Source organism: Urocitellus parryii, chromosome 2, assembly GCF_045843805.1.
Source record: "Urocitellus parryii isolate mUroPar1 chromosome 2, mUroPar1.hap1, whole genome shotgun sequence".
In the NCBI taxonomy this organism is placed as follows: Eukaryota; Metazoa; Chordata; class Mammalia; order Rodentia; family Sciuridae; genus Urocitellus; species Urocitellus parryii.
This window is the reverse complement of record NC_135532.1, coordinates 147,479,276-147,501,017: the sequence shown is the minus strand read 5'-3', so window position 1 is coordinate 147,501,017 and position 21,742 is coordinate 147,479,276. Positions and strand designations below refer to the sequence as shown.

At 32.6% G+C, this 21,742-nt stretch overlaps 2 protein-coding genes across 2 annotated transcripts; both read right to left on the bottom strand.

Annotated features, from left to right (window-relative positions):
• Positions 1-1,192: 1,192 nt before the first annotated feature.
• On the bottom strand, positions 1,193-2,161 carry LOC113177641 (olfactory receptor 5K3-like). Its single transcript, XM_026382197.2, has one exon. It carries the CDS (start codon positions 2,159-2,161, stop codon positions 1,193-1,195), a length of 969 nt encoding a protein of 322 aa, XP_026237982.2.
• Positions 2,162-14,376: 12,215 nt separating this feature from the next.
• LOC113177643 (olfactory receptor 5K3-like) lies at positions 14,377-15,321 on the bottom strand. The gene has a single exon (XM_026382199.2). The coding sequence runs from the start codon at positions 15,319-15,321 to the stop codon at positions 14,377-14,379; it is 945 nt and encodes a 314-aa protein (XP_026237984.2).
• Positions 15,322-21,742: the final 6,421 nt, after the last annotated feature.

Below are 21,742 nucleotides of genomic sequence, written 5' to 3'. Positions count from 1 at the left end.
GATAATTTATGTTTTGCTCTAACTGTCAAAATAGTTTTCATCTTTAAATGAACAGTTTACTTCTGTTGTTACTTATATCTAAATACCACAGGTAATACAACCTCCATTTCCTAAAACCCAAGCATGTGGAGAAAAGGCAGTATTGATTCACACTCCAGTTCCCTCTGACTTAACTGAATGTGAGGTTGGGCAAGTTGCATAAATGAAATTTAATTTAGTAACTGGTGGTTCTCATTTAAAAACAAAGCATAAAAAGAATGCCTAATTAGTTCATATATAATATACGTGAAATATCTAGATTAGGGTCTAGTAGATAGCACAATTTAATAAATCATTTTTTGTACTTTTACATTTAATTGAATAACAAATATTTTGTTTAGAGCATTAGGATTTTTGTTATTTTTCTGCCTATAATACTTGAACAATATCTTCATCTTTTGTTAATAGTATGAACAGATCAATGTTTTTCATTGGAATCAGTGCATGTTTTGGTACTCCTAATGAAAAACAAAACAAGTAATAATATCAGGAAGAAAAATCCTAATTTAATTAAAACTCAATTTAATTAAGACTAATTACATTGCCATCTATAGTGGAAAATAAACAAACTGCAAGAAAAATTAAAATATATAGATTTCATTATGAACAGTATCATTTAAAGCCACAGGTTGATTGACCATAATATACAGATAGTCTCAGAATATTTAGTGTAAAAATGACTAACAATATGAAACTATTCTTCATGAGAAAATACTCTGCATAAATAATCTAAGGAAAGGACCAAATTCAAGTTGAAAATCAAATTCAAACAGTTACTTCCCACAGATGGAGTTGCTTCTGGAATGATTAATATTTGTGAACTAAAAATAAGCCTGCAATTGCAAGATTATATTTTGGGACTTGAGAAATTTGAATAATAAGTGGGACTACTTTTATGCGAACTGACTTTTGTCCCAGCATTTTTTGAATTTGATTTTGAAAATTGTGACTTTGGCATTAATGAATAATTATTCAGTTCACTCTTGATGAATCTCACTGCCTTAGATTTTGAAGTATGTTTTAGCACAATTTCTCATCTACAAACTTCTTTGATTCAAATGCCATCATGTTTAAATAATTTACTATTTTGATTACAAAGTGACCATTTCCACTTTCTCAGTATTTGTAGGTTTTTAAATATATTAAGTTGAAATCAATTTTCCAAGGTTAATTGTTGTTTTACAATATTACAAAATTGTCTTTTCTTTATAATTCTTTTCATAACATTTATTACTTCCTTATTTCTTAGACTATAAATGAAAGGATTTAATAAAGGAATAACTAGAGTATAAAAAATTGCAACAGGTATATCTTTATCCCCTTCATTAAGGGAATTTGGTCGAGTATACATGAAAAGAAGAGAACCATAGAATATGGAAACAGAGAGAAAGTGGGATACACAAGTTGATAAAGCTTTGCCCCTTCCTTCTTTAGATTTCATTGTAAATATAGTGAAAAGGATATAAAAATAAGAGATTAGCACAATAGTAATTGTAAGTATTAGAACTGACCCTGCCAAGATAATTATCATCAATTTGTTGATATAAGGATCAACACAGGAGAGTCTGTATATTGGAAGGACATCACAAAAGAAGTGATTGATTTGATGAGACCCACAGAAAGTTAACCTAAATAAAAGTCCTACATGAACAATGGGATGCAGGTTTCCAGCTATGTAGGCTCCTGTGGTCATCTGAATGCAGAGTTTCTTTGACATCACTGTGTGGTACTGCAGGGGGCTGCATATGGCCACATAGCGGTCATAAGCCATTGCTGCCAGAAGAAAGCAGTCTGCAGTCTCAGCAAGACAGAGAAAATAAAACTGTGCCATGCATTCATAGAGGGAAATCCTTCTGTCCTTGGAAAAGAAGTTCTCTAGCATCTTGGGAGTGATGGCACAGGAACAGCAGGAATCCATGAGAGCCAGGTTGCCCAGGAAGATGTACATTGGTGTGTGAAGACGGCGCTCCATGTAAATCAAGGCCACCAACCCTAGATTCCCCACCATGGTGACCAGATAGATGGCAAAGAACACCACAAACAGAAGACTCTTCATGTCTGGGTGGTCTGTAAACCCAATAAGGATAAATTCCGTTGTAAATGATTGGTTGTCCTCAGTCATGTCTATCTTTTTTGTTGAGATGGAAGTTAAGTAGATATAAGCTCCTAACAGGGAACATACAATTTTTCATTCAGTTTTTCTTTTAATGAGAGAAGTTCTTCAAGCATCCCCTCCTGTCTATGATTTACAGCTTTATTTACATCTAAGAGTTCTTGTTGCCTTAAAATGTATCTCTGACCTCAAGCTGTGACTCTAAACATTTATAAGGATGTTTTGATTAGTTCAGGGAGGATACTAAAAATGAAAATGTTTTATCTTCTCGCATTTCTGCAATGAAGCATAAAATTTAGGGTAGCAGTATTTGAACCATTGATCCCCCAAAATTTTGATGCTGTATATATTTTTTTAAATATTTGTTTAGTTGTCAATGGACATTTATTTTATTGATTTATATGCGGTGCTGAGAATTGAACCCATTGCCTCACACATGTTAGGCAAGCACTGTATCACTGAGCCACAACCTCTAAAATAATTTTAAAATAGATTTTCCTATCATATGTATTTTATTTGAGAAAACTATTTATATATGTTATCCAAGAAAAGTGAATGTTATTAAAAAGCATATTACAGATGTGTTAACTTTATATTAATTACAAATTGCACAAAGATCACTAACAAACAAGGAAGGTGCTATTTATCTTATTGAAAATTATCTTAGAAAGGCTAAAGAAATAAATGTCCACAGAATATCAATTCTCATTCTTTTCTGAGAATTTTACTCATTTTCATAAACTCTGTCTTTTTCCATTTAATTAATTTGATTGATTTTTGTTTAAATCTATGTCTTTCTTCCTATTCTGGAAGACATAGTTTATATACAAAGCTAATAATTTTAGCCAATTGTCCTAGTACAGTGTGAATTGTGGAACATGTTTTCTACACCCAGGCCATCTTCAATTTTTCATGTATAATTTATGAACAATTTTCTTATTTTATTATAAGCATTTTGAAGTTAGGTGTTACATACTTCTTTTAAAGGGGCTATACAATACTACAGGGAGAAGGCAAAATTAATTCTAAACCTACCTCAACCCTATGACCAGTTGTGGGTGATCTTCATTTCAGGATCTTACTAATGATCTTCAGTGAACTTTTTGCCTCTGCATATTGAGATTGTTAACCCTGAAAAAGTGTCTACAAGGGAACTTTCAAAATCATAATATTAAAAAAAATTGATATCTTCCTTTTATCTAATTTGATTCTTCTCTACTGTTTCCTTTTCCTCAGAACATTATGTAAGATTCTTTAAAGTGTACCATAGTCAATTAAAAGTTAAATCAGAGCCACTTTCAAATTTCATTTTTAGCACTTATAAAAAGAAGAACCCTTTAAATCCTTGTCTCAGAAGCCCATTTCCTTATTACCTTGTGATTTATGGGATTATATTAACTGACAAATGTAATTATAAATTCTGTATTAAAAAATTTGTATTTGTTTAGTCAAAACATAAAAATAAAGGTAGTAGAATTTGTTCACTCAAGTATTTTATATAAACTGTATAATAAGGTAAAGAAAAAAGATAATGCTTGAATTCTTCAAATAAGCTTTTAGATCTTACCTGTAGATTTTGAAATGATATCTTATAATCTGGAAGTCAGATGATTATAGTATTGCAACTCATCATAGTTCCCCATTCCATTCAGTTTTGCTAAGAGCTAAAACAAAAAGAAAGGAGTTTAATTTAGAAACGATGAAAATTATAAATTAGGGAAGTAATTATTTTTTTGTTAATATTAACAATAAGACTAAGTTTTAATATTTCTCTTAATTTCATTTCAGTGAGAAGAGCTTTTTCAAAGTTCCTTATTTGCTTTATGGTGAAGATTGCCAAATTTAGGAATAAAACTGTGTACATTCTTGCTAAAATATTTGGGATTAAGAGAATGAAAATCTCAGAGATTACCTATAGGTCAGTGTTAATAATATGTCTTTATACTGCCAAGTTAAAAAGTTTTTCATCAAATTCTGAAGGGATTTTTCTTCTCAGATATAAGTACTTTCTATGGAGATATTAAGTCATAAAAGCATACAAACCACTTGAAATTAATTAAAGATGTCCTTTGAGATAATTAGGTTAAAGCAAATGACATGCACTAAAAAGTCTGATGATTACCTTGCTGGTTTATATGTAATTGGCTTAATTTATACAATTTATAAAATTCTCTTTAACATGTTAACCAGAAAATGGCTCAGCTGGAGGAAGTGTAATTAATGTAGTTCATGAAAACAAAATTACTTTGGAAAGAAAACTAGAAGATTGGCAGTTTCTTCACTCTGGCTGGAATTAGTCCCCATAGTCTACAATGCATGTAGTAAAGCTATTATTTTATTTTTTCCTATATACAAATTACTGAGACTTTCACTTCTACTTCTTATTTTACAACCTACACTTTACTTTTCTTGTGCTGTGGTTTTAATCATCTTCATACTGCTAATCACACTTCACTAAAGTGTTATCTGTCAGTACATCTATAATTAGTGATTCCTTCCCCTTTCCTACAGTTAGCACATTGACTTCACGAGAAAGGATTTCTTTTATATATCCAATTCTGTATTTCCAGATCTATGAATAGTGCTTGGCATTTTTTAATGCTTATTATTTGTTGAATAAATTTTAAAAAGTTATATTTTCCTGCTCAAGATTCACAATAGAATTGCATAACTTTTCATACCAAATCCATTGTCCTTCTTTTGGAGTTCCAGATACTCCACAATCTGTCTGCATCTTGTCTCTTGCTTTGCTGGTGAAATCACTGCCCTGTTCCTTGAACACCTGCCTCGGTTAATATGATAGCAATGTTCCTTCACCTATAGTGACTTCCCTTTTCCATTGAGCTCTTCTTTGAGCTCAAACATGAATTCCTCCATGAGAACTTTTCTTGGTCTTTGTAATCAGATTTTTTTCCTTTTATTCAGCTAAATGGTACTCACTGGACTTTTTTTAATGGTACTCACTGGACTTTTTTTTTGATTTTTTTTTATTGGTTGTTCACAACATTACAAAGCTCTTGACATATCATATTTCATACATTATATTGAAGTGGGTTATGAACTCCCAATTTTACCCCAAATGCAGATTGCTGCAATCTCACTGGACATTATAGAAAAATTTCCACTTAATCATCTGTGACTTGAAATACATAGATCATAGTGGACAGGGGACTACAACTTTTGTAAAGCACCTTTCAGTAAGTGCTGCTTCAATAATCGGAACGTGAACAAAAATGTAAAAGAAATAAAATCAGCAAAAGCAGGTAGACAGATTTGAAGATGTTGATACTGTTTGGGTGAGAGAGAATTATATGGGTGTTATGTGAATGGAGAGATTTGGTACATTGGAGGAAAAGGGAGAGAGTTGACAGTTCTCTTGAAAGTTTGGTTTGAGGGGAGAGAGAAATGGAGGACTACTCTTAATTTCTGACTTGCCCAATTCATTAAAGGAAGCTACCCTTCAATAAAGAAGACAAGGAAGGGATAATATTTAGGGGAATTTCAAGAGTTGTGTTTTGATCATGTTAAATTTGAGATGTTTTTGAGACATTTAAGTTATCGTGTAAAATAGGCAGTTGGGTGTATGAAATTGGAGATTTGGTGAGTTAATGTAGCCTGAAATCCACATTTGGGGGACCATCTTAGTATTAAGACATTAACAGTAATAAAAATAGAGTCACATAAATAAAGATTAGAGAAAATTTGTATCTTATATGTGAACTCTTGCACCCTAATAACAGACATGGGTAGAAGCAGAAGAGTCTTTCACAATCATAGCTTATTATGTTTCAGCTTGTTTTTTGGGGGGTGTTTATAAAGTCTTTTTTTCATTCCTAGGATATAAGTGTAGGAATTGGGACTCTTTTGTGTTTGCTGTGAAGAGAGATAGGCTAGGGATTGACTTCTCTGAGTATGCATATTCATCTGATTTTATTGATGTGCATATGCAAAGAGGAGACACGAGACCAGTAAGGTAAGAATAAACAAGTTTCTGGAATGACTGGCTAGTCTTGAATCAAATTTTAGTTCTCAGTTCACAACATTCTAAAATAAAGTCTACTTTAATACTATGTAAAGAAATTAAACTATTGCATCAAAATAGACATGAAGACCAATGGAACATAATAGAAGACATAAAGACAAAATCCACATAGGTACAGTTATCTGATAAAATTGTTAATGTGTCTTGGAGAACAAATAGTCTTTTTAACAAATTGTGCAGAGATACCTGGGTATTCAAATGTAGAAGAATGAAACTAGATCTCTATCTCAACCTGCACATAAATCAAGTCAAAATGAACCAAAGACCTAGGAATTAGACCAAACACTCTGCAACTGCTAGAATAAAACATAGACTCGATGCTTCAACGTATTGATGTAGGTACCTATTTCTTTAAAAAGATGCTAAAAGCTCAAGAAATAAAACCAAGAATCATTAAGTGGGAAGAAATCAAATTACAAACTTCTGCACAGCAAAGGAAATTATAAACAACATGAAAAGACAGCCTAAAAATGGGATAGAATCTTTGCCAGTTACTTCTCTGATAGGGCATTAATATCCAGAGTATGTAAATAATACAAAAAAAAACCCTAACATCAAATAAATGAACAAACCCCCAAATAACCCAATCAATAAATGGACAAAAAGCTAAATAGATATTTCTCAAAAGAATAAATATAAATGTCCAACACATATATGAAAAAATGTTCTATATCCCTAACAAACAGGGAAATGAAAATCAAAATTTATACTGAGATTTCATGTCATTCTGGTCAGAATGTAAATTACCAAGAATATAAATAATAACAAATGCTGTTGAGGATGTGGAGAAAGTTACACTCTTACATTGTTTTGGGCACTGCAGATTGGTATGACCATTTTGGAAAACAGTATGGAGATTCTTCAAAAAACTATGAATGGAATGGCCAGATGACCCAGCAATCCTATGCCTTGGAATTTATCCAAAAAAATCTAAAATCAGCATACTATTGTGATACAGCCACATCAATATTTAGCAGCACAACTCACAATAGCCAAAATATAGAACCAATTCAGGTGCTCATCAACAGATGGATGGATTAAGAAAATGTGCCATATGTATGTGTGTGTGTGTGTGTGTTATATGTGTGTGTTTTTGTGTGTGCATATACACATATATACAATGGGGTTTTACTTGGCCATAAAGAAGAATAAAATTACTGCATTTGACAGAAAATGGATGGAAATGAAAGACATCATTCTAAGTAAAATAAGCTACACTCAAAATAATTAAGGGTTGAGTGTTTTATATGCAGAATCTAGAGCAAAGCAAGGGGGGAAAGAGTGGGGTATGGGGTCTGATATCCTAAAGAGAGAGAGAAAGTCAGTGAAGTAGAAACAGGTGATTGAGGAGGAGGAAGAAGGGATAGGAAAGGGGAGGAAACTCAGAGTGATTTTGACAAAATTACACTATATGCTTTTACAAATATACCACAATGTATTCCATCTTTATGTATATCTCTAAATCATCAACCAAAAATAAATAAATAGAGTAGAGGAAACACCAGCAGAGTAGAAGAAAGGGAATAGGGGGAATGAAGAGTGGAGGGAAAGGGAGGAACCAAGGACTGAATGGAGTAAATTAAATTTGTGCACATATGATTATGTCAGAAAGAATCCTGCTAGTATGTACATCTATAATGTACCAATAAAAAATCTGAACTATGGAAAAAATTCAAAAATTTATTCATAAAAATCTCTAAATGTGAGATATGGACTTAGAAATTTTAACACAAATGGAAAGGGTGAAATATGTGCTTGCTGACCCAGGATCACAAACAATCTTTCTTTTCTTTTGTTTCTCTCTCTCTTTTTTTTCCCTTTTCTCTTATAATTTTATGTGGGAATTTACTCTTGGATAACATCAATCTTCTTTTTCTCTAAGAAAAATCAAGAGACAACCTTGAAAATTTTAAACTTTTCAAAAAAAATGAGAATGAGGAGGAGGAGATTAAGACTATAAAAAGAGGAAATGCCAATAATACTGGTCAACAGTAGCCTTCAGATTAAAATAAAACAAAACTGTAGACCAAAGGCATGATAGTGATTGCATAAGAAATAGTATATAATGAGTACTTCAAATTAAAACATTTATAGATCATAAACATCACAAACACATTAAAAGACTGTCAAGATACAGAAATTATTTGCCCCAGAGTTGAAATATTTTAATATCTTTTATCTATAGATAGTGTTATAAATAAATCCATGCAAAAAAAGTCATGATTAAAGAAAAATTATAGAAAATTTGAAAATTAGAAGTAGCTAATGACTATATATAATTTGGATACATCTTATTACTAATAAAATATAAAAAATAGTCTCTTCACGATTTTAAATGTTTATTCGGTGTTTGATATGCAAGTCTGTGTTTTATATTCCATAATATTGTTGATGCTTTGAAACAAACAAAAATCCTTTATATAAAGAACTCAAAAAATTTAACACTCCCCCCCCCAAAAAAAAATCATCCAATCAACAAATGTGCTAAGGATCTTAACAGACACTTTACAGAAAAAGAAATATAATTGATCAACAAATATATGAAAAAAGTGTTCAACATTTCTAGGAATTAGAGAAATGCAAATCAAAACTACTCTGATTCTATCTCACTCTAGTCAGAATGGCAATTATCAAGAATACAAGCAACAATAAGTGTTTGCAAGGGTGTGGGGGAAAAGGTTCACTCAAACATTTCTGGGGGGGTGGGGCTGTAAATTGGTGCAACTACTATGGAAAGCAGTATAGTGATACCTCAGGAAACTTGGAATGGAACCATCTGTAAGGAAAATAAAAAGAGACACAGAGACAAGATACAGAGGCAGGAAAGATGGCTGCTTAACCAAGTGGCCACATTTATTCATATTAATAGGTTACATTTGGTCATTAGTACTATAACTACATTATTGTTTATAGTATCAGTAAGGTTGCTTATTCTGCAGTTACATTCTATAGTTACAGTGTGCAATGTCAGGAGTTTGTGCAGCTCTCAAGAAAGTTCATTGTCTAAAGTTATTGTTAGATGGGCAGATCCAGGAGCACCAGAGTTTTGTGAAACATTGTAGTTATCTGGCAAGCAAGTTCCTTTATTCCCAGGAGTTATGTGCCTGAGATCAAGGATGAGTTTGATAAGACTCTAGCACAGAGCCTTCTCAAGCAAGTCATTGCCATAGCAGCTAGACATTGCACACATATTTAGTTATTTTACTGGATCCTAGGAGAAACTGCAGGGCATTCTGGGTGGGAAACAGAGTGCCTGTTATCTGCTGGAAGTTTGCTCACCAGAGGAATGCTTCTCTATATACTTCCACAGTCAGAATCCCTACAACCATCATTTGACTCAGCTATCTCACTCCTTGGTTTATACCCCAAAGATTTAAGATCAACATACTACAGTGACACAGTCACATCAGTGTTCATAGCAGCTCAATTCACAATAGCTAAACTAAGGAACCAACCTAGGTGCCCTTCAATAGATGAATGGATAAAGAATGTGGTATATACACACACAATATACTATTATTCAGTTTAAGTAATTTGGATTAAAATTTTCCAAACAATTTTTTAATTTTAATACCTATCTTAAAATATGTAACTGAATGATTTAATGTCACATATTGTGTACATTTATTTTTCTATGTTCATCGTTTATGCAAACATTTTAATATTGAATCAATTTGCTGTAGATGATGGCATTTAAGAATATTATAAGTTCTCATAACTTTTTCTAGAACATTTATTACCTTCTTATTTCTTGAACTGTATATAAAAGGGCTTAAAATGAAATTACTATTGTAAATTAATGTCACTAGTGTATCTTTACCTTCTTCTCCAAATTGTCTAATACACATGAGGTGAAAAATGTAGATACTAAGAGTGAGAAAAAGTGGGATGCACAGGTTGAAAGTGCTGTACTTCTTCCCTCCTTGGATTTCATTTAGAAAGTTATGAAAATAATACAGAGATAAGTGATCAAGACAGTGGAAATGGTATATATTTGGATTGGCAACAACAACAACAACAAAGAGGGAGAGAGAGAGAGAGAGAGAGAGATCAGTACAGGAGAGCCTATACAAAAGAATTTTACCAAAAAAATAATCAATTAGATTAGACCTGATATACATGAGCCAATATTTCAAGGGCAGAAGTAACACGGGTTGGTAAAATCATCTTTCTTTTCTTCCAAAATTTACCATAAGTCTTTGGCTTTAGCATACTTTGAATACACAATTTTATATAAAAGCCTACAATTATTCAAAATATGTATAACTTTAAAAATACATTTTTTGTTAGCATTCTCTGTGTCTTATTCTTGTCTACACTATATTTAATATACAATTTTCTATTCATTCACATATTTTAGGGAAGTTTTTTCAGACTTTTGTAACTAGAGGCTTATCATCAATAAATAAAATAATTTTCCCATTATATTTTAGGTTTTCTTCACTTTTAAAATATCCCTAAATTTGAATATTTTGAAAATTATTTATGAATATACAAAAGTACAATTTTTGTCATTATCTAAGCAATGCTTATTGATAAATAAACTGAAAATATTTTTTGTATTCTGGAAAAGTTAGTTACTGTTTTATTTAAGAGACACTCTATCAGAATATAAAAGTTAAATCTCATTTTCTCTTCTTGGTTGCAAAGTATAATAATTATTCTTAATCAAAAACAACTTCACTATACACTCAAGAATTATTTTACATGGTCATTTACAGACTACCTGTATATATTATAATAAAACTGTGGTGCATTTATGCTTAGAATATCCGAATAAGCCACTTATTGTGTTGCATTATTTTTTTCATAGTGTCTAAAATTTAGAGACAAACTAAAAACGTAAGTATATAAAATACAAAAGCAATGACTATATTAAGTATTTTCAAGAAATGAACATTTATGTTTATGTTATGTGATACAACATGTTATGCATTGTGTTATAATACAGCATTCTTGTGCTGTATTGAATGATAAATATTTTATTGTAACTACTTAGAGATATCATATTCTTCAGTATGGGGAAATTCATATTAAAAATTTGAACTTTTAAACATTGAGGAATAGATTATTAAAACAAGGACTGTCTCTACTCATGGGTCAGTGACAATAATTATGTTAGCATCAGGGCTTTCAAACATCTTTGTTTTTACCTCTAATCATGGTATTCCTTCAGTTTTTAGCGTTGTGACACACATTTTCTCAGACTGCATCCATCCTTAATATAGTTTTTTTTTTTTGATTCATTGATATTTTGGGAACCATGCCCCTCAGGCTAGGAATTTGTGCAGAATTATCCTGATATCAATACCAAGGAAATCCCTTAAAATCAAAGGATAACTTTAATCTTGTCCCAAGGGTAACATAATTATTGTCACTGTGATGAAGATGCCCAATAAGAAAAACTTAGAGGAGAAAATATTTATTTTGAATCTTTGTTTTCAAATGTTCACTCCATAATTGGCCGCCTCCATTACTCTGGGTATCCAGTGAGGTAGAACATCATGGCAGAAGGGTGTGGTAGAGGAGCATAGCTTCAGGGTGGCAAGCAAGAGAGACAGAGAAAGGAGAAGGATCCACAGGGAAGAGGAATCCTTCCCTGAGAGGACCCCGATGACCTACAATGTCCAGTCATGACCCAAGTGCCTACAGTTATCAAATAGTCCATTCAAATCAGGTTGGACCAATTATGTAACAGCTCTTATAATCTAATAATTTTACCTCCAAACATTTCTACATTAGCATAGGATCTTTTGGGGGAAAACTTCATATCAAAACAATACTATTCTTCCTCTGACCCTCAAAAAATCATGCCCATGTCACAATGCAAAATACATTTAGTGCATCTCCTAGATACTGTCTTAACAGATCCAGCAGTGTCCTAAATCAAAAGTCTCACCAGAGACTCAAAGCAAACTCTTGGGTGTGAACCCATGAAACAAATCAAAAGCAAGTTTCATATAACCTACACATAATGCACAGAGTAAATATTTCTATTCCAAAAGGATGTGTAGGGGCAAAGAAAGAAGGGATTGGACAAAAGCAAGATCTAAACCCAACCAGGCAAACAATCCTATAGCTCACCTTCTAGTATATGGGGTACATGGTAGCAAAATATTATCACCAAAGGGCATGGCCAGCCCTGCCCCTTTGACTTTGCTGGTTGAAGTCCATGTGGCCTCTGTTAACCTGCTTATTTCCTTGGCCAGCAGATGTTCTCTCATACTGGCATTTTTTTTTTTTGGCATCTTTTAATCATGAGGAAATCCACTGCAACTTTGGCATAACCTTCAAACAAAATTCACGTTCACACAAAATCTCCAGGCATGAACAAAATGTAAACAAGTGTTTTGTCAAGATATAACTCAAATGGTCTCTGGACCAATTCCCAACAGAATTCTCATTCTCCTCTGAAATTCATGAGCAAAGTCTTTGGTTTTCCTCATTCATATCTCCATTCTGTGTCTTCTAATCTCACACTACAATTGCCCATTAAGCTCCATTTACAGTGTTCTAAGTCTTCTCCAGTTGTATCCTCAAATTTTTTGGATCTTCTCCCACATATCAATATGAAAAGTTAAAGCACATGGTGTTATTAGTTACAGCAGAGACTCCACTTCTTCACACCAGTTTCTGTATTCATTTTTTCTTGCTGTGACCAAAATATCTAAAGAAGAACTAATTAGAGAAAGAAAACTTGATTTTGAACTCCTTGTTTCAGAGTTTCAACCAATGTTCAGTTGGGTTCATTGGCCTGGGACCCAAGGGAGGTGAAACATCATGGTAGAATGGTGAAGCTGAGGATCACTTCTCTGCTGGTGGTGGTGGTAGTTGAGATGCAGAGAGCGATAGGAAAAGAGTCTCAGGGAAGAGGAAACTTCCAGAGTGTAACCCCAGTGAGTTACCTTCCACCTGCCTACAGTCACTATTGTGTTAGTCCACTAAAAGTATGAAAGACCAATTAGTTTTTAGCTCTCATAATCAAATGATTTCATTCTTGAATAGTCTTGCACTAACATAGGATATTTTGGGAAACACCTGAGATCCAAATAATAATAAAGAAGATAACATATTTCAAAAATTTTTTTTCCTTTTTCTTTGTCCATTTCTTTGATGAATATTTTTGTTCAGAGGCCAACAAAACAAGTAATAAAGTCAAGCAGAAAAAAAATTGATTTAATAGATATTTTCAGTAATTGCATTTTCATTTATAATTGACATATAAGCAAACTACATGAAAAAATAAAAATTGAGAAGAATTTCATTATAAATAGCATCACTCTTAATCATGCATTATAATCATATATAGTAGTGGGATTTGTCATGCCATATTGATACAGACACATAGCATAATTTTATCATTCTTATTCCTTCATGCCTTCCCTTTCTCTTTCCACATTCCTCAAACAGGTCCAAGTTTTCTACTTTATCAATCTCCTTTCTGTTACTATTATTATTCTAATTAGCACATGATAATTATATGTATAAGTGGGATTGTTTGTGGTATAGTCCTATGTGGACAGGGCATAATTTGGTAGATTTTATTCCCCTGTACTTTCCCAGGCTCTCCCATCCTTCCTCATGTTGCCTTTTCCTGTACTGAAATAGCATCATTTTAAATTATAGGCTGTTAAATCACAGTGTACAGTTACTCTGTTAAAGAGAATTTAAAAGTAAAATTGATTTACACTAAATATGAAAATATTAATTATTAAAGAATAAATATTCTATATGAATACATGTTAAGCATAATCTCTTGAAAGAAAGAAAGTCAAAATCAAAACCCAATTCAATCAGTTTAATGAAATGTTAATATTTTAGAACTTGGAAAATGCCTGTGATTGTAAAATTATGCTTAGGATATGAGAAATATAACAACTGTATTAAATAGAAGCTAGTTTTTCGTATGCTGATGAGTATTCCTAGATTTGATGATTTTGTGGAAAATTGTAAAAAATTGTAATCTGACAATCATGAATAATTATTTAGTTCACTCTTGAATTATCTTATGACATTTAATTTTGAAGTATATTTGTGCACACACAATCTCTTTGGAACTAATTTGCATCGAATATCATCAATATTTTAATAATTTAGTATTCTCAGTATGAATATGTGCTATTTTCTCAGTATTTGTAGGTTTAGAAAGTTCCAGTAAATTTTTAAGGAGAGATGCTATATGTTATAGAAAGTTACAGAATTGACTTTTGTTTAAAAACCTTTTTATAGCATTTATTACTTCCTTGTTTCTTAGAGTATAAATAAAAGGGTTTAATAAAGGAACTATTAGAGTATAAAAAATAGCAACAGGTGTATCTTTGTCCCCTTCTTTAAATGAACTTGGTCTGGCATACACAAGGAGAAGAGAACCATAGAATATTGACACAGAGAGAAAGTGGGATGCACAAGTAGATAGAGCTTTGCCCCTTCCCTCTTTGGATTTCATTGCAAATATAGTGAAAAGGATATAGAAATAAGAGATTACTACTATGGTAATAGTACAGATTAGAAGTGACCCTGCCAAGATAAGTACCATCAATTCATTGATATAAGGGTCAACACAGGAGAGTCTATATAATGGAAGGATATCACAAAAATAGTGATTGATTTGATGAGACCCACAGAAAACCAACCTAAATAAAAGTCCTACTTCAATCATGGGATGCAGGATTCCAGCTATGTAGGCTCCTATGGTCATCTGAATGCAGAGTTTCTTTGACATCAGGGTGTGGTACTGCAGTGGTCTGCATATGGCCACATAGCGGTCATAAGCCATTGCTGCCAAAAGAAAAGAGTCTGTTGATTCAGCAAAACAGAGAAAATAAAATTGTGTGATACATTCATAGAAGGAAATTCTTCTGCCCTGGGAAAATAAGTTCTGTAACATCTTGGGAGTGATGGCACTGGAACAGAAGGAATCCATGAGAGCCAGGTTGCCCAGGAAGATGTACATTGGTGTGTGAAGACGGCGCTCCATGTAAATCAAAGCCACCAACCCTAGATTCCCCACCATGGTGACCAGATAGATGGCAGAGAATACCAGAAACAAAAAGGTCTTCAGATTTGGGTTATCTGTAAATCCCATGAGGATAAATTCAGTTGTCATTGAGTGGTTGTCTTCAGTCATCTCTGTGTTGTCTGTTGAAATAGGAATTGTTGAGATATAAGATTCTAATTGAAAGTATCTAATTTTTCTCTCTTTTTATAGCATGTAGGGAAATTTCTTCTATATCATTCCCTGCTATTTCCATCAGACAGCTCCACAAACTTCTAGAGTCTTTTCTTCCATTGAAGACTCAGCATCTATGACCTAATGCTGCAACTCTCAAAATTAACAGGTGTATTTTGATAAATCCAGGGAGGAGGTTTAAAGTGGAGAAGTTTATCATTCAGTATTAATGCATAATAGCATAAAATTTGGCCCAATTAATTAATTTTCCCCAATAGTTTCAGTGTGAGTGTTTAAGATTATGAAATACCCTTGTTGTGGTGGCACCCACCTGTAATCCCAATGATTTGGGAGGCAGATTCCAAAGGATGGCAAGTAGGAGGCTGTGTCAACAACTTAAGAAGATCCAGTCTCAAAAATAAAAAAATAAAAATAAAAAGGACTAGGGAAGTAGCTTGGTGGCAAAGCAAATATGGGTTTAGTCTCCAGTATCCAAAAAACAAAAATAAAAAAACACCCAAAATAATTTTAAAATAAAGTTTCCTATAAACACATATTTTTTAAACTAAGAAACAGTTTTTATACATACTACTGGAAAAATGAATATTTTAACATATATTATACATGTTAATTAGTCTGATTTGCAAAACAGTCAGTAAGGACTAAGGAGGATACTTATCTAGAAGGAAAATTAACATAGAAAACAAATGGTATAAATTTTCATAGATCATCCCTCTTTGATCCCTTTTCCCAATGTTAACACTCATTCTGTGAATTCCATTATTTTCATTGATTTATTTTTTCCAAATTCTATATTATTTCTTTTTTTCCTAAGGCACAGTTGACATGTAATGCTACTTAATCAAATTTTGACTGAGTATTCTAGACCCCACTGACCTCATTTTTAAATTGTAGAGTATATGTTCTTTGTCCAACACAATCTACAATTTTTCATGTATTATCTAAATTTCATTACTCATTTATATGTATTTACACATTTTCCTTATTATAATAATTCCCAGGCTAGTTGTAACATACTTCTATAAAAGGAGATGTACAATTTTATGGGGAGAAGGCCAAATTAAGTCCAATTGACTTAATTAGTTTTGTTATTGGTGAACAAGTGTAGGTCACCTACTTTTCAGTTTCCTACTCATGATCCCTATTGACCTCTTTGCCTCTGCATATTTAGCCTGTTAGTTTTGAGAAATTTTTCAAAATCATCATCTTAAGAAATTAAAATATATATCTTTTATCTAAATTACCTCTTTTCTATTAGAATATGATATAAATTCTTGGAAGTTTACCATAGTAGAAGTCAAGGAAATAAAAAAAGATTAACCTTTATACTTCAGTTTTATCACTTTAAAAAAAGATAAAATGGTTTACATCCTGACAGAAAATTAGAATCCAAATTTTGTCTTGCTTTTAAAGGTTATTTCCTCTTATTACTTAATGATCTGATGGGGTGTGTTGATTGACAAATCTAATCATATAAATTCTATTATCAAAATGTGTTTGTATTTCTAAAGTCAAAACATTAAAAGGTAGTAGATTAGTTTTTTCTCAAATATTAAAATAAGCCAAAATATTAATGTAAGCCTGGTAATAAGTTAATTAAATATAAACAGCTTTAAATGAATGTCTAAATTATTTAATATACTTTTTGGTCTAACATTTTATTTTGGAATTATATGTTATAATTGGAAAATCAGAAGATCATAACATTGTATATTATCCTAGTTAACAACATTGTTGAATTTTGAGAAGTTAGAGAAATAAATAAGAAATTAAAATTTAGAAATAATAAAAAATGGTTAAAAAAAGTAGTAAATATTTACAGTTACTGAAATTTAAATTCAGACACATCTTTACCTAGAATGCATTGAGAAGAGTTGAAATTGCCATGTTTCCTCTCAGAATTAAAGAATATATTTCTGTATATTTTTGCTAATATTTGGGATGAACCAAGGAAACTCTGAGACTATCTTTATAAGTCAGTGTTGATCATATGTCTGTACACTGCCAAGTTAAAAAGTTCTATCAAATTCTGAAGGGATTTCATTGCACTTAAAGCAGTGTAATACTGTGCAGATAGTAAGTCCAAAAACATGCAAACCACTTGACATTCATTAAAGATGTCCTATGAGACAATAAGATTAAGCAAATGAGGTTTACCAAAGTCCATTTGATCCTGCTGATTTTTCATTTAACTGATAAAGTTTTTTACAATTCTCTTCACCATACTATTCATAAAATATAAAACAGGCAGGAAATAGTCTCAGGATCTTGGAACCCCTTTCTAGAGGAAGTAGAATTAATATGGTTTATAAAAATAAATAACTTTGGAGAGTAAACTGTGAGGTATGATAGCTTCAGTCAACATCATCAACTTTGTGCTCTGTACTTTGAATGCCCATGTTCTAAACATACTCACTGGAAATTTGATTTTATTATTTCTTCTGTATACAAATGCCTGAGATTGTTCTCCTGTATTTTTCTTCATACAAAATGTCTTTTATCTTTCTTATCCTGCTATTATCTATTCTTCATAATGCTAATCACTTTTACTAATTATACATTTATTTGGGTGTACATTGTAATTGGTCACTCTTTTCCCACCCCACAATTAGTGCTATGGTTTAGGGAGAAGGGATTTCTTTGATAAGTTCAATTCTCTATTTCCAATGCTCTGAATTCTTTGTCATTTTGTAGTGCTCATTGTTTGCTGAATGAATTTAAAAAGTGATACTTCCCTGCTCAATAATTTAACAGAACCTCATTACTTTCAAACCAAATCCATTTTCCTAACTTTGAAATTTTAGATCTGTCTGTATCTTGTCAATTGGCTTTCTCCTGTGCACCAGAAGGAAGATGGCCATGTGCATCACTTCCCTATTCCTGGTGTACCTGCTTTAATCTGTAAAATAGCAATGTTTCCCAAACCTAAAATAATCTATTCCTTCTTTTTTTTAAATTCCAATCCTCCTTGTTTTGAGCTCAAAAATAAACTTTCCCTATTATGTGTAATCAAATTGATTTTTTCCTATATTCACTTAAATTGTACTTCCTGCCTTCATACCACAATGTCTACTTAATCAGGTGTGATATTTTTATGTCTCTGGTTTGTGTAACTGTATTAAATGGTCTTAAGGTAGATATTATTTCATAGTTGTTTTGGGGTCTTTGCAGCAAAGTTAGCTAAATCCTTTATATATATATATACATACATATATATGTATATATATATATATATATATATATATATATATATATATATATCAATTTGATTACTAAATTATGTACAGGACATTAGCAATGACAATGGGTAGAGGGGACAGAGAATAACTTAATGATGCTTGTGTTTACCTGGGTTCCTTCCTTGTCCTCTATTTGCTTTCAATCTAGAATAATCCCTTGATTATTGGTTGTATCTAGAGTTTCAATTTTCATCTATCTGCTTGTGAGTTCAGTAGATGAGAGCTTGCAACCATTTTGTTTGTAAATTGATATTAATAAATTTATTTCAAAATTCTTGAAATACATACCTGTTCCACAACAAAAGCTAGATGTAGCAATATCCTATAAAGCTATGTATATTCCAAAATATACGAATAGGAATAAAGTAGTAAGATTGAATGATAGAAATGTAACAAAATTTGTATTTTTATATGAGTGATACAAAATAATTTTGTACTATTCATATACTATTATTAATTGATATAATAGTACAACATTTAGAAAAAATGATCATGTGTGAATTACTATTTTTGAATGGTTGTGTGGTATAGCAGTTCAAAAATTTATTTCCATTTATTTTAAAACTTTTATTTTCAAAAATTTATTTTAACTGGAAAATAGTAATTGAACTTTCTGGGAGCAACAGAGGTAATTTGACACATTTTAAAAATATGTATCTATCAAATCAGGGAAGTTACAATTTCCAACTTCTCAAACATTTTCATCTCCTTGTGCTTGGAACCTATTAATTCCTCTCTTCAAGTTGTTTAGAAAAATTATCATAGATTGTTATGAACTGTGGTCACATGCTGTGCTGTAGAACACTAGAAAATATTCCTTCCATCTAATTATGTTTTAGTTCACATTATGCCACCTTCGTTTGTCTCTTCTTCCCGATCTTTCCTAGCTACTAGGTATTGCTATTCCACTGCCACAACACGTGACTAAATCAGTCAGGGTCACTCCAGTTGTATTTGGGTTGACACAAAATAATCACACAGAAACAGAGAAAATACATTTTTCTTGGGGTCCAGTGACAGCTCTCGACCTTAGGGGTCTGTTGGAAAGAGAGTAAGCCATCTGAATCCTTTATTTTTATAGAGGGGGACACAGAGGGAGGTTCCATGAAATGTTCTTTTCAAATAAGGCAAGGGAACAGGTTTTCAGGGGCTTGAGTCTAGTTTCTTGATGTCTTGTGGTCAGTAGATGGATTGACATCTTGGCAAGTCACATTCATCTTAGGTGCTGTGTGGGAACACAGGTAGAGCTAGAGGAAAGTGCACACATGTGTTGCACTAGTTTAAGACATGGATATCATCCATATCATAGCTATTGTGAATGGTGCTATAATAAACATGGGAATGCAGTCATTTCTTTGATAAACTGATTTTATTCTTTTGGATAGATTGCAGAAGTGAAATAAATGGATGATATGGTAGTTTTATTATTTGTTTATGGTGAAATTCTGTACTAATTTTTGTAATGGTTGTACTTATTTATATTTTGATCAACAGAGTGTAAGTAAGAATTTCTTTCTCCACACTCTTGTCAACATTTTGTGTTTTTCATCTTTTTGATGATAATCATTCTAACTGAAGAGAGATGATATCTTAATGTGGTTGTGGTTTGCATTTTCCTGATGGCTAGTGATTATAAACATTTTCCATATCATTGACCATGGATGTTTCTTCTTTTGAAAATATCTATTGATATCATATGTTTATCTTTAAATCAGATTATTGGTATTTTTCATTTTTATATGGGCTCTCTCTTGCCCAGCAATGAGGTTCACGGAACAGTGTAGAGAAGAGTGTGGCTATGGAGTCCCTAATCAAGACCTCCTAAAACCAAGCAGGAAGCAGATCTGATTTTATTGGGCAGTTACCTTGTATATATACTCAGGCAGTAGCTAAGTAGATTACAGGCAGCCAACAATGCAATATCTGTTAACTGTCCTTGCAGCAACCAATTGAGTAGTGGGCCATGAAGCAAGCACAGGGACTGAAACACATGGCTTCCTGCCCAGGGCTGTGCCTACGGGGTAAGCGGCCTGCCACTCACACACCTAGCCAAGGGGAGTGGCCTGCCACTCAGACACCCTTAATGTATGCCATGTATGCAGTACTCCATGCACTTGTCCCCACAGCTTGTGATTTGTTTGAGTTCTTTATCACATAAAAACTTTGCCACATAAAAACTTTGCAAACACTTTGTAAATAATTCTCCCCTTCTGAAGCTTGTGTCTTTACACTTTTGATTCTTCGGATTCATGTAAAGAAGCTTCTTAGTTTGATATTATCTTCTTAGTTTGATATTTTATTGGGTCCATTTTTAGTTTTGTTATTGTGCTTTTGGGGTAACATCAAAAATAATTGCCTATGTGGTTGGCTTTAAATGTCGCCCCTTTGTTGTCTTCTGATAGTTTCAAGGATTTAGTTATGACATTTAGGTCTTTTAAATATTTTGAGTTAAGTTTACTATATGGTAAGGGATAAGAGTCCAATTTCATTCTGCATGGGGTATCCAGTTTTCACAATGCCATTTACTGAAGAGGTAATTCTTTTTTTCAGTGTATGTTTTTTGTGCCTCTAGCCAAAATGACTATTATTAAAGACAGCAAGGGACATCTGACATGACAGATGTGAAGATGGGAAACTGGACCATTTCCTAGGGCCATGTTGGTAAAGGGTTACTTTGGAAAACCAAGACAGGTTTGCAGCAGTATGCCCAGTAGCAGGGGATGGGCACCTGAAGTGACTGAGGACTGTATGGATGTGAAGATTTCAAAGGTCAAACTGAGAGGGATGCCTGACTATGTCTAATGTTTGTATAGGTGCTTTTGTCTGATCTTGTAGGGGGCATGCTCTTCAAAGTAGGTTGTCAAATCATTTCTTAGGGCCTTGGGAGGGTGTGCAGGGCTGCCAATCTCTTCTTAGTGTTGGAATTGCTAGGAAGCTTTAATCATTTGAAGTGATCACCTGGCTGATGTAGTATACCAGGAAGATGAACTATCAAGATAATAGTAATGATCAAGATAATAGAGTGAGGCACAATTTTGGCTTAGATTTCTCAGGGCAAGGGAGTGTTGTCATTCACTAGCTTCTCTTCAGTGATGGTAATCTCTTCACAGCCACAACTT

Coding starts and splice junctions, on each gene's coding strand:
- LOC113177643 (XM_026382199.2), bottom strand. CDS start 15,321: ATGACTGAAGACAACCACTCAATGACAACTGAATTTATCCTCATGGGA.
- LOC113177641 (XM_026382197.2), bottom strand. CDS start 2,161: ATGACTGAGGACAACCAATCATTTACAACGGAATTTATCCTTATTGGG.